This window comes from Carcharhinus amblyrhynchos, chromosome 27 (assembly GCF_965287045.1).
Source record: "Carcharhinus amblyrhynchos chromosome 27, sCarAmb.v2.hapA, whole genome shotgun sequence".
In the NCBI taxonomy this organism is placed as follows: Eukaryota; Metazoa; Chordata; class Chondrichthyes; order Carcharhiniformes; family Carcharhinidae; genus Carcharhinus; species Carcharhinus amblyrhynchos.
In genome coordinates, this window is record NC_137350.1 from 42,334,013 (window position 1) to 42,348,232 (window position 14,220).

Below are 14,220 nucleotides of genomic sequence, written 5' to 3' on the forward strand. Positions count from 1 at the left end.
CCCTCTACATATCTTTATATCATCTGCAAACTTAGCAACAGTGCCTTCAGTTCCTTCTTCCAAATCGTTAATGTATACTATGTAACGTTGTGGTCCCAGCACCAACCCCTGAGGCACACCAATGGTCACCAGCTGCCATCCTGAAAAAGATCCCTTTATCCCCACTGTCTGCCTTTTGCCAGTCAGCCAGTCCTCTATCCATGCCAGAATCTTACCCTTCCCTCACCGTAAGTTCCCTAATCAAGTCTGCTTCATTACACATCACCAAATCCAGAATAGTCTGTTCCCTAGTAGGCTCTGTCACAAGCTGATCCAAAAAGCCATCTCTTAGACATTCCACAAATTCCTTTTCTACCTACCTAATTTTCCCAATCCACTTTCATATTGAAGTCCTAAGATATTCCTCCCCCCGCACCAGCAAGATTCCATGCCCATTCACCAACCACACACATGGGGGGGTCATTGGATAGAACCAATGACCTCCATAGTGCCAACAGGATATGTTGAGAAAAATCTTTTAAAAAAATAATTAATGACTTTCCACTTCTTAAAAAAAGACTAATTATACTACAGCCCAATTTAAGTGTCAATTATCGAGACCCTTTAAAGTATCAATAGAAACTGCAAACAAACATTATGAAATTGACGGCATCGATCGGAGAGTCAAAGCTGCCTGTTTTCTCTAGGACTCAGCATTTCAACAGGCTAATAAATTTATGGGCTCTCGACCAAGCCTCATTATGTATGCTTTTCTGAGAACTCAGAATCCATTATGGAACTGAATGTCTGAACCACAAGGAATACTTTGGAGTAGTTGTTGAGCGGCATACCTTGGAATGGGGGAAAAAGAGAGACCATAAGGGATAGGTGGGAGTCATGAGATGGTGTGGACAAGGCATGAGGAGTATGTGGAGATGTGAGGGGCGAGGGCTAGAGGACAGTTTGTTTTTATTATTAGTAGGATGAAGTCCCACATCTCCAAAGCGGCCTGTTAAACAGACAGCCTCTGTACCATCAGCTCCCGTGACTGACTCCAAATTTTCCCTCAGTTTGGCTGGCTCAACTACATCCAGCATCATTTTGTGAAAATCCTGTCTTCCCTGGCACTTTTTCCCCAAGATGGACAGGCCTAGGCAGGAACCTTCCTACCTCATGCTACCCGCTTCAAAGATACAAATTCAATCTATTTATCTCAATTCTTGATTAAATCTTATAGCTGGGTTGAAAGCAATGCACCTTTCTAAGCAAAAATATCTGATGCATAACTGTGTCAATTTTAAAAGTGCAAATCTCTTTAAGAATAAACCAAGATTCACAGTGAATCGAGAACATACGATGTTCACTGAAGTTTGTTATATATATATATATATCACATAAGATGCTAAAGGGGATTGACAGGGTAGATGTAGAGCTGATATTTCCCTTATTAAACATTCTGAAACGAGAAGCCATAGTTTTAGGCCTAGGGATGGCAGATTTAAAAAAATAAAAGCAAATTACTGCAGATGCAGGAATCTGAAACAAAAACAGAAAATGCTGGATAATCTCAGCAGTTCTGACAGCATCTGTGGAGAGAGAACAGAGCTAAAGTTTCAAGTCTGGATGACTCTTCGTCAGACCTGAAGATAATAGAAAATAGGGTGGGGTGGGGAGATGGGGTGCAGATTGACAAAGATGTCGTAGACAAAAAGACAAAGGGAATGTAAATGGTGGTGATCATGGCTGATTAAGAGATCAGAATTTAAGACAGAAATAGAACATAGAACACTACAGGCTCTGCGGCCCACAAGTCGCACCGATCATATCCCTACCTACTCGGCTTATCTATAACCCTCAATCCTATTAAGTCCCATGTACTCATCCAGAAGTCTCTTAAAAGACCCTATCGAATTTGCCTCCACCACCATCAACGGCAGCCGATTCCACTCACCCACCACCCTCTGAGTGAAAAACTTACCCCTGACATCTCCTCTGTACCTACTCCCCAGCACCTTAAACCTGTGTCCTCTCGTAGCAACCATTTCAGCCCTGGGAAATAGCCTCTGAGAATCCACCCGATCTATACCTCTCAATATCTTATAAACCTCTATCAGGTCACCTCTCATCCTTCGTCTCTCCAACAAGAAAAGACCGAGCTCCCTCAACCTATCCTCATAAGGCATGCCACCCAATCCAGGCAACATCCTTGTGAATCTCCTCTGCACCCTTTCAATAGCTTCCACATCCCTCCTGTAGTGAGGTGACCAGAACTGTGCACAGTACTCCAAGTGGGATCTGACGAGGGTCTTATAACGTTGCAGCATTACCTCCCGACTCCTAAACTCAATCCCTTGATTAATGAAGGCTAGCACAACATACGCCTTCTTGACCACATCCTCCACCTGTGAGGCCGATTTAAGAGTCCTATGGACCCAGACCCTAAGGTCCTTCTGCTCCTCAACACTGCGAAGAGTCCTACCCCTGATATCGTACTCCTCCATCCCACTGGACCTACCAAAATGGACCACTACACATTTATCCGCGTTGAAGTCCATCTGCCACTTCTCCGCCCAGTCTTGCATCCTATCTATGTCACGCTGCAACTTCTGACATCCCTCCAGACTATCCACAACACCTCCAACCTTCATGTCGTCAGCAAACTTCCCAACCCATCCCTCCACTTCCTCATCCAGGTCATTTATGAAAACGAGGAGGAATTACTTCACTCAAAACATCGTGAATCTGTGGAATTTGCTACACCTTTGCAGTGGACAACAGAATACTAAACTAATTTAAGGATACGATAGATAGGTTTTTAATAGGTAGATGGAAATATTCTGGGTCATGTCAATATCAAAAAGGAGGTGGTATTGGGTGTCTTAAAAAGCATTAAAGTAGATAAGACCCCAGGCTCTGATGGGACCTACCCCAGAATACTGAGGGAGGCAAGGGCAGAAGTTGCTGGAACCTTGGCAGAAATCTTTGTATCCTTATTGACTGCAGGTGAAGTTCCAGAGGATGGAGGATAGCCAATGTTGTTCCATTGTTTAAGAAGTGCAGCAGGGACAATCCAGTTCTGGTCTGAACTCTCCACTCACTTGACGAAGGGGCAAACCCCGAAAGCTAGTGGGTTTACTATCAAATAAACTTGTTGGACTTTAACCTGGTGTTGTGAGACTTCTTACTAACGGTGTTCCGTGGGGATCAGTTCTGGGACCTTTGCTGTTCATAGTATCACAAATGATTTGGAGGAAAATGTAGCTTGTCTGATTAGTAAGTTCGCAGGCGACAAAAATTGGTGGAGTTGTGAATAGGGAAGAGGACTGTCAGAGGTGTCATAAGAATGTATCTTTAAGAAAGGTTTTTTTAAAATCACGCAGCTTACAGCTTCAATGATGTCATTGGGACTGTGGCAGTCAGATGATAGGGTTTTCAGTTTCGTTTGTGGCAGTCAGGTAATAGGGCTTTTTTCCCCCTTCGGGCTTTCAGTTTTGTTTCGGGGAGGGTGTTGGAAGCAGTTTAGTAGCAAGCTAAGAAGCACGCTCTCTCTCTCCCCCTGTTTTTTTTTTGTTTGGTTCTGAAACTATTCTCAGTTAGCTGAAGGAGAGGCTGATTGCCAACTTGCCTTAAAAGAAGCTGTTTTGCAAAACAGACTCGATTACAACATTCTTCACAAGGGATTTTCAGCATTCAATCCGGGACGTGAAATTCCTGTAACGAGTGGGCATTAACCTATGCTACATTGTGCTTATTTGGAGGGGTTTGTGTCTTGGATGTTGCCTTTAGTAGGAATACATTACAGATATTTCCTTAAGAATTATAAATTATCGTTGTTGTTGTATTTCTTCTTTGTAAATGTTAAAAGTTCTTGCTAATAGTCTTACTGTACATGTTAACAATATTTTTAATTAAACTTTGTTTTTGATAAAAGCTCCTTGTGGGTCAGTTGAATCACACCTAAAGTGAAACCTCTCACGCTCATCCTAACTAAATTCAACGTAAAATGTTACAGGTCAGGTGATCTTTATAGAACACCTTAAAGTATCCGACCTGAATTGTAACAGGGGATACAGAAAGACATAGACCAATTGGAGACTTGAGTAGAGAAATAGCAGAAGGAGTTAAATCTGGAAAAGTGTGAGATAATGCATTTTGGAAGGTCCAATGCATGTAAGAATTATACAATAAATGGTGGAACCCTTAGGAGTACTGACAGGCAGAGCGATCTGGACATACATATCCACTGATCACTGAAAGTAGCAATGCAGGTGGATAAGGTAGTCAAGAAAGCATACGGCATGCTTGCCTTCATTGATGAGGGCACTGAATATAAAAATTAGCAGGTCATGCTAGAACCTTAGTTAGGCCTCATTTAGAATATTATGTACAATTCTGGTCGCCACACTACCAGAAGGATATGGAGGCTTTGGAGAGGATATAGAAGAGGTTTACCAGGATATTGCCTGGTCTGCAGCATATTAGCTATGAGGAGAGGTTGGGTAAACTCGGTTTGTTCTCAGTGGAACGACGGAGATTGAGGGGTGACCTGGCAGAGGTTTACAAGATGATGAGTGTCATGGACAGAATGGATAGTAGATATTCTTTTCTGGGTAGAAAAGTCAAGTACCAGGGGACACAGGTTTAAGGTGTGAGGGAAAAGTTTAGAGGAAATGTGCGAGGTACGTTTTTTTACACAGAGGGTGGTGAACGTCTGGAATGTGATGCCTGGTGGGAGCAGGTATGATAATGTCATTTAAGGGGCAACTAGATGAGTGCATGAATAGGATGGGAATGGAAGCATATGGACTCCGTAAGTGCATACGGTTTTAATTTAGGCTGGTGCAGGCTTGGAGGGCCGAAGGGCCTGTTCTTGTTCTGTAGTTTTCTTTGTTCCTTGATCTTTACTAATTGCAGGATGAAGGGTTATGCGGAAGAGGACAGACAAACTGGAGATGAAGCTGAGAGGAAATCTGCCATGATCATATTAAATGGCAGAGCAGACTTGAGGGGCTGAATTACCTACTCCTAGTCCTTGTATTCTTGTTTTAAGAGCAGGGTTTTTCCCCAGTGGGAGAGGTGCTTCTGGACACGCAAAGGATCCAGAAGGGTAGAGTGGAAACTGAAGTACGTATTGAACTATAGTTTCACAATAAAACAGTTGTGAACCATCTGCTTCTGTCCTCTGCTGCCTAATTCGGTAAATGGATGTTCATCTATCTAACATACAGAAGTATAGATATCGCTGGATATATTCTGGACTACAACTGTCATGCCAGTTCCAGCTTAATATTTACAAAGTACTTAAAGCAATACAATACACTGAATAGCTTTTAAATATTAACTTGTCCAACCTGTTTTTTTGTGACTTGAGGCTCCCATTGTGTACAAAGGACCACATTAGCATATTGGATACGTTGGGCATCTGACCACTGGCATGCAAGTCTCTTTTTTGCTTCTTCTTCACTTAGTTTATCTCTTGTTATAATCCTCCTGAGTGCCTAACAGATGGGAAAAAAAGATTTCATCTTTAGGACCACTGTGACCATAGCTTCAGACAACAAAGGTCAAAATCAGATATTCACCAAGTACAGTTGAGAATGTGTACAAAGGTTTGTAACAGTTGAGAGTGTAGAGGTAATATGTTATGAAAAGAGAAAACGCTGGAAAATCTCAGCAGTTCTGGCAGCATCTGTAAGGAGAGAAAAGAGCTGACGTTTCGAGTCCCGATGACCCTTTGTCAAAGCTTTATCAAAGGGGCATTTGGACTCGAAAAGTCAGCTCTTTTCTCTTCTTATAGATGCTGTCAGGCCTGCTGAGATTTTCCAGAGCTTTCTCTTTTGGATTCAGATTCCAACATCCGCAGTAATTTGCTTTTATCCAGAGGTAATATGTTACATCTTTTCTCAATGAGCAAATTCGTAATTAACACCGCCTAGGAAGCTGCACTCAGGCCTCTGCAGGTGCCATTTTCATGGTTGCTGTTGTTCGTTATAAATTGGATTTTGGAATAAATCATCAATATTGCATTGTAGCTAAAGTTAGTTCCCAAACTCGGTAGCATGAACAGCATATTCATCTTGGTGGGGGGCACACTATCACATCATGTGCTCATCCTGACATAAACATGACTTTGATTTTTGCCGTTATTTTCCACTCTATTGCTGACCCATCTGACATGAGGTGGAACAGAAAATCTTGGCCACACTCCCTGCCGCGCGCACTGCCATACACGTGCGCACTGCCATACACACGCTCGCGCGCGCACACTGCCATACACACACTCGCGCGCGCGCACACTGCCATACACACACTCGCGCGCGCACACTGCCATACACACACTCGCGCGCGCACACTGCCATACACACACTCGCGCGCGCACACTGCCATACACTTACACACACGCACACTGCCATACACACACGCACACCGCCAAACACACATGCACACACTGCCATACTCCCTGCCCCCAACACACACTGCCACGTGTGCACACACACACTCATACACTCACTCACACAGCTCTCCACACACAGACACATGCACTCCTGCTGTCGCCTGCCCCCTCTGCCATCTGTTCAGGTGCACTCCCAGGGCCACATGTGCATCTGGGTGTTCATGCTAGTGTCCACTCACATGTCCTCTCGGTGCCACCTGCCCACGTCCACCCACTCCTGTGCTGCTGCCTATGTGTGCCCACACTCTCACTGCCGCTCATGCACCTGGTTGCATGTGGTGCCACTCGGCCATGCACAAGCTCGCTCCACTTGCTGTCCCACGGTTCCACTGCCGCCCATACGTACACACTCCCACTGGCGTGCAATTCAGCAACTAACAATTCTGTTTTTTTTCATTTATTCCTTTCTCAGAGTTACAAAGACAAAATGCAGAGTGGAAAAGGCAAGCCCTTAATTCATCTCTTTCCTTGGTCCCCCACGAAAGAGGCATACTAGATCCAAGCTGATAAGAGCAGGCATTACATCTGATTTCACACCGATCTTAGGCAAAAGACCAAGAAGCGATTCTCAATGCATTTACTTAAATATTCCAGTACCTTGTTTCCAGCAGTTTCGGTGCCCTCCCTGTGAGACAATGGACTCATTTTATAATCTGTATGATGATGACCTAACAACACTGGGTCTCAGACTTTGACCAATAACTCAATATCTAGAAAAATTACAGTATGCTTGTGACTGCTATTAGTAAAATCAGCTAACCTTGGACCAATGGACACTGCAATCAATTTGCAATGTGAAATTCACATCAATGAATCACATAATTAGAACACAGAACATAGAAAAACGACAGCACAAACAGGCTCTGCGGCCCACAAGTCGCGCCGATCATATCCCTACCTACTCGGCTTATCTATAACCCTCAATCCTATTAAGTCCCATGTACTCATCCAGAAGTCTCTTAAAAGACCCTATCGAATTTGCCTCCACCACCATCAACGGCAGCCGATTCCACTCACCCACCACCCTCTGAGTGAAAAACTTACCCCTGACATCTCCTCTGTACCTACTCCCCAGCACCTTAAACCTGTGTCCTCTCGTAGCAACCATTTCAGCCCTGGGAAATAGCCTCTGAGAATCCACCCGATCTATACCTCTCAATATCTTATAAACCTCTATCAGGTCACCTCTCATCCTTCGTCTCTCCAACAAGAAAAGACCGAGCTCCCTCAACCTATCCTCATAAGGCATGCCAGCCAATCCAGGCAACATCCTCTGCACCCTTTCAATAGCTTCCACAACCTTCCTGTAATGAGGCAACCAGAACTGAACACAGTACTCCAAGTGGGGTCTGACTAGGGTCTTATAAAGCTGCAGCATTATCTCCCGACTCCTAAACTCAATCCCTCAACTGATGAAGGCTAGCACACCATACGTCTTCTTAACCACATCCTCTACCTGCGAGGCCGATTTAAGAGTCCTATGGACCCGGACCTCAAGGTCCTTCTGATCCTCTACATTGCTAAAAGTCTTACGCTTGATATTATACTCCTTCATCCCATTGGTCCTGCCAAAATGGACCACTACACATTTATCCAGGTTGAAGTCCATCTGCCACTTCTCCGCCCAGTCTTGCATCCTATCTGTGTCACGTTGCAACTTCTGACATCCCTCCAGACTATCCACAACACCACCAACCTTTGTGTCATCAGCAAACTTACCAACCCATCCCTCCACTTCCTCATCCAGGTCATTCATGAAAATTACAAATAGCAAGGATTCTTGGAGGCTATTTCCCAGGACTGAAATGATCACTACGAGAGGACACAGGTTTAAGGTGCTGGGGAGTAGGTACAGAGGAGAAGTCAGGGGTAAGTTTTAAGTTTTTCACTCAGAGGGTGCTCAGTGAGTGGAATCAGCTGCTGTCGGTGGTGATGGAGGCAAATTCAATAGGTTCTTTTAAGAGACTTTTGGATGAGTACATGGGATTTAATGGGATTGAGGGTTATAGATAGGCCTAGTAGGTAGGGATGTGATCAGCGCAACTTGTGGGCCGAAGGGCCTGACTGTGCTGTAGTGTTCTATGTTCTAAGGGTACCGGAACAGATCCCTGGGGCACTCCACTGGTGACCGACCTCCATGCAGAAAAAGACCCATCTACAACCACTCTCTGCCTTCTGTGGGCAAGCCAGTTCTGGATCACAAGGCAACAGCGCCATGGATCCTATGCCCTCTCACTTTCTCAAGAAGTCTTGCATGGGGGACCTTATCAAACACCTTGCTGAAGTCCATATAAACCACATCCACCACTCTTCCTTCGTCAATGTGTTTAGTCACATTTTTAAAGAACTCAACCAGGCTCGTAAGGCACGACCTGCCTTTGACAAAGCCGTGCTGACTACTTTTGAGCATATTAAACTTCTCTAAATGTTCATAAATCCTGCCCTTCAGGATCCTCTCCATCAACTTACCAATCACTGAGATTAGACTCACCGCTCGGTAATTTCCTGGGCTATCCCTATTCCCTTTCTTGAATATAGGAACCACATCCGCAATCCTCCAATCCTCCGGAACCTCTTCCGTCTCTATCGACGATGCAAAGATCATTGCCAGAGGGTCTGCAATCTCTTCCCTCGTCTCCCACAGTAACCTTGGGTGCATTCCATCTGGTCCCGGCAACTTATCTATCTTGATGCTATTCAAAATTTCCAACACATCCTCCTTCTTGATGTCCACATTCTCAATCTTTTCAGTCTGCCGCAAGCCTGCAGTACAACCACCCAGATCTTTTTCCACCATGAATACCGAGGTAACGTATTCATTAAGCACCTCTGCTATTTCTACCCGTTTTGTACAACTTTCCCACCGTCACATTTTATAGGTCCTATTCCTTCACACCTCATCCTTTTACTTTTCACATATTTGTAGAATGCTTTAGGGTTCACCTTAATCTTACCTGCTAAGGCTTTCTCATGACCCCATCTGGCTCTCCTAATTTCCTTGTTAAATTCCTTCCTACAACCCGTACACTCCTCTAGATCCCTAAGATCTCCTAGCTCTCTGAACCTTTTGTACACTTTTCTTTTTGATTAGGTTCGTTACAACCTTCATGCACCACGGTTCCCTTAACCTACCAAAACCTCTCTGTCTCATCGGAACGTTGTCATGCAGAACTCCAGACAAACATTCTTTGAAAATCTGCCACTTTACTTCAGTACTTTTCCCCGAGAATACCTCCTTCCAAGTTACTCGTCTAATTTCCTGCCTGATGGCTTCATATTTCCCCTTACTCCAGATAAACACTTTCCTAGCTTGCCTGATCCTATCTCTTTCCAACGCTAGCGTAAAGGAAGTAGAGTTATGATCACTATCCCCAAGATGCTCTCCCACTGAGAGATCTGACATCTGTCCAGATTCATTAGCCAGTACCAGATCGAGTACAGCTTCTCCTCTTGTAGGCTTATCCACATACTGTGTCAGGAACCCCTCCTGAACACGCCTAACAAACTCCTCTCCATCCAAACCCCTTACCCTAGGGATATTCCAGTCGATGTTTGGGAAATTAAAGTCTGCCATCACGACAACTCTGTTATTACTACATCTCTCTAGGATCTGTTTCCCTATCTGCTCCTCACTTATTCATACATATTAATACATATTAGTAGAAAACTATAAGAAAGGATATTGAACACATTTCCTAGAATTTTGAGCCAATCTAGAGTGGTTCAGAGACCAGCTTTTACCCTAGACTTGGCATGAGAAAAAAAACAGTAAAACAGGACAGTTCAACCAAACCATTGATAAAAATGCAATTAGGGATGGGCAATAAAAGCAGGCATAGTCAGCGATGCCTACATCCCATGAATTAATATATTTTTAAAAATCACAATGACATTCAACATTGAAATTGTGAGTACTTAATAAGGGCAAATTAACTTATACAATGTAAAACATTAGGAACACTAAACCATGTTAAATATTTTAAATGTCAGTTATTAAGAAAGATGTTTTGTAATTAGTGATGGTTTGTGTGAACACATAGAACCCACCTCCTCTTCTGGAATAATAAGCACCCAAACCTCATGAACTATATCAATCCAGCCAGCTTCCAGCAAGACTGCAGCATCCACCACACATACAGCTTTACCTGACAAGAAAAAACATTATAAGAAATTTAGATTAGGTGGTATATAAACTAAAATTATTACAAAGAACAAAGAAAAGTTCAGCAGAGGTATAGGTCCTCTGGCCCTCTAAGGCTGTGCCGATCATGATGCCCTGTCTAAACTGAAAAAAACTCTGCCTTTACTCGGACTGTATCAATCTATTCCCTCCCTATTCATGCATCAGTGCAGACTCGATGGGCCGAAGGGCCTCTTTTGCACTGTAGAATTCTGTGATTCATGTACCCATTCAAATGCCTCTAAATTTGTTGCTAAAGTGCCTGCTTCCACCGCCTCATCTGGCAGCACATTCCAGGCAGCCACCGCTGTGTGAAAAACTTGCCCGCACATCTCACAGGTGTAGGAGAAGGCCATTCGTCCCTTCGAGCCTGTACCAGCATTCAATATGATCTTGGCTGATCATGCATTTTCAGTATCCCATTCCTGTTTTCTCTCCAAATTCCTTGATCCCTTTAGCTATAGAAGGTCATGTCCAGCTCCCTCTTGAACACATCTAACGAACTGGCCCCAACAACTTTCTGTAGTAGAGAATTCCACAAGTTCACTCTTTGAGTGAAGAAATTCTTCTTCATCTCAGTCTTGAATGGCTTACCCCTTATTCTGAGACTATGATCCCTAGTTCTGCATTTCCCCAACATCAAGAATGTTCTTCCTACATTTAGCTTGTCCAGTTCCATCTCCCTTAAACTATCCCCCTCTTGGGCAGCACGATGACACAGTGGTTAGCACTGCTGCCTCACAGTCCCAGGGACCCAGGTTCAATTCCAGCCTCGGGAACTATTTGTGTGGAGTTTGCACATTCTCTCTGTGTCTGCATGGCTTTCCTCCGGGTGGTCTGGTTTCCTCCCACAGTCCAAAGATGTGCAGGTTAGGTTGATGGGCCATGCTAAATTAACCCTAGTGTTCGGGAGATTAGCAGGGTAAAAATGAGGAGTTACGGGAATAGGGCTTGAATGGTATTGTGGTCAGTGCAGACTCAATGGGTCGAATGGCCTCCTTCTGCACTTTCGGCATTCTATGATCTTGAACCTGCGCCCTTATAGTTCACACTTCCACCCTGATAAAAAGCATCTGATTATCCACTTGTTTATGCCTCTCATAATTTTGAACACTTCTATCAGGTGTCCCCTCAGATGTAGCTTTGACAAAGGGTCATCTGGACTCAAAACGTCAGCTCTTTTCTCTCCTTACAGATGCTGCCAGACCTGCTGAGATTTTCCAGCATTTTCTATTTTGGTTTCAGATTCCAGCATCTACAGTAATTTGCTTTTATCCACTGAATAGCCCTGTGTTTAGGTCCCACCCTTGCTCACCTTGGAGCTACATCTCCGTAATGCCAACTATACCACAACCTATTCTTTTTTACTGAGTCCTTATCTAACTCTGGCCCTTGATTTCTCTGCCTATCATTTTCCTTATTCTCATTATTGTCTTTTCCTTGTATTCTTAATTCCCCTGCTCTGAATCCTTGCAAAGGTTCCCACCCCGTGCCATATTAGTTTAAAACCTCCCCAGCGATTTTAACAAATTCCCCCCCCAAACCAATCTTGCCATCCATATCCTTCATTTTTACAGGGACATACTTGCCCTGAATTGTTAACAACTGACTTTTAAAAGATTCCTGCATATCGGAGGTGGATTTATCCTAAAGCAGCTGCCTTGCTAGGTATACACGGGGAGGTAGTAAATTGGATTAGACACTGGCTCAATGGAAGAAGCCAGAGAGTGGTTGTGGAGGATTGCTTCTCTGATTGGAGGTCTGTGACTAGTGGTGTGCCGCAGGGATCGGTGTTGGGTCCGTTGTTGTTTGTCATCTATATCAATGATCTGGATGATAATGTGGTAAATTGGATCAGCAAATTTGCTGATGAAACAAAGATTGGAGATGTAGTGGACAGTGAGGAAGATTTTCAAAGCTTGCAGAGGGATTTGGACCAACTAGAAAAATGGGCTGAAAAATTGCAAATGGAATTTAACGCAGACAAATGTGAGGTATTGCACTTTGGAAGGACAAACCAAAGTAGAACGTACAGGGTAAATGGTAGGTCTCTGAAGAGTGTAGGTGAACAGAGGGATCTGGGAATACAGGTACAGAATTCCCTAAAAGGGACGTCACAGGTGGATAGGGTCGTAAAGAGCGCTTTTGGAACACTGGCCTTTATAAATCGGAGTATCGAGTATAAATGTTGGAGTGTTATGGTAAGGTTATATAAGGCATTGGTGAGGCTGAATTTAGAGTATTGTGTACAGTTTTGATCACCTAGTTACAGGAAGGATGTAAATAAGGTTGAAAGAGTGCAGAGAAGGTTCACGAGGATGTTGCTGGGACTTGAGAAGCTGAGTTACAGAGAGAGATTGAACAGATTAGGACTTTATTCCCTGGAGCATAGAAGAATGAGGGGAGATTTGATAGGAGTGTATAAGATTTTGATGGGTATAGATAGAGTGAATGCAAGCAGGCTTTTTCCACTGAGGCTAGGGGAGAAAAAAACCAGAGGGCATGAGTTAAGCGTGAAAAGAGAAAAATTTAAAGGGAATATTGCGGGGGGGGCTTCTTCATGCAGAGAGTGGTGGGAGTGTGGAATGAGCTGCTGGATAAAGTGGTAAATGCGGGTCACTTTCAACATTTAAGAAAAACTTGGATGGGTTCATGGATGAGAGGGGTGTGGAGGGATATGGTCCAAGTGCAGGTCAATGGGACTAGGCAAAAAATGGTTCGGCACAGACAAGAAGGGCCAAAAGGCCTGTTTCTATGGTTTCCAGTCTACATTCCCTAGCTCCATTATAACATCATTATTTCTACAAGACTCATATCTAAACTTCATGGCCTGGGGCTTGGCTCCTTCCTCTACAATTGGATCCCAGACTTCCTCACCCACAGACTGTAGTCAATAAAGGCTGGCAACAACACCTCCTCCACGATCATCCTCAACACCGGTGCTCCGCAAGGCTGTGTCCTCAGCCCCTTACTATACTCCTTATACACCTACGACAGTATAGCCAAATTCCCCTCCAATTCAATTTTCAGGTTTGCTGATGACTCCACTGTTGTGACAGATCTCAAACGGTGAGAACGCACAGTACAGGAAAGAAATAAAATATCTGATGAACTGGTATGAAGACAATAATCTCTCCTTGAATGTCAACAAAACGAAGGAGCTATCTCACCGACTTCAGGAAGTATAGTGGAGGGCATGCCCCTGTCTATGTAGAAATGGTCATGAGCTTTTAGGTGTCCAGATCACCAACAACCTGTCCTGGTCCCTCCATGTGGATGCTACTGTTAAAAAAGCCCACCAATGCCTCTACTTTCTCAGGAGACTAAAGAAATCTGGCGTGTCCACTACAACTCTCACCAACTTCTACAGATTCACCAAAGAAAGCATTCTTTCTGGTTGTATCACAGCTTAGGATGGCCCCAGCTCTGTCCAAGAATGCAAGAAGCCACAAAAGCTCGTGAATGAAGCCCACTCTATCGCTCATACCAGCCTTCCATCCACTGACACTGTCTACACTTCCCAGTGCCTCAGAAAAGCAGCCAGCATAATCAAGGACCCCATGCACCCCAGACATACTCTCTTCCACCTTTTTTCCATTGGGAAAAA

The 14,220-nt window shown here is 44.0% G+C and overlaps 1 protein-coding gene across 1 annotated transcript in view; it reads right to left on the reverse strand.

Annotated features, from left to right (window-relative positions):
- The window catches only part of coasy (CoA synthase), a 68,655-nt gene that overhangs the window by 11,439 nt on the left and 42,996 nt on the right, over positions 1 to 14,220 (reverse strand). The window contains exons 8-9 of the mRNA XM_080213447.1: positions 10,481 to 10,578; positions 5,331 to 5,477 (exon numbers count right to left, since the gene is read on the reverse strand). Coding sequence (XP_080069573.1) covers positions 5,331 to 5,477; positions 10,481 to 10,578 — 245 coding nt within the window. The remainder of the gene's footprint in view (positions 1 to 5,330; positions 5,478 to 10,480; positions 10,579 to 14,220) is intronic.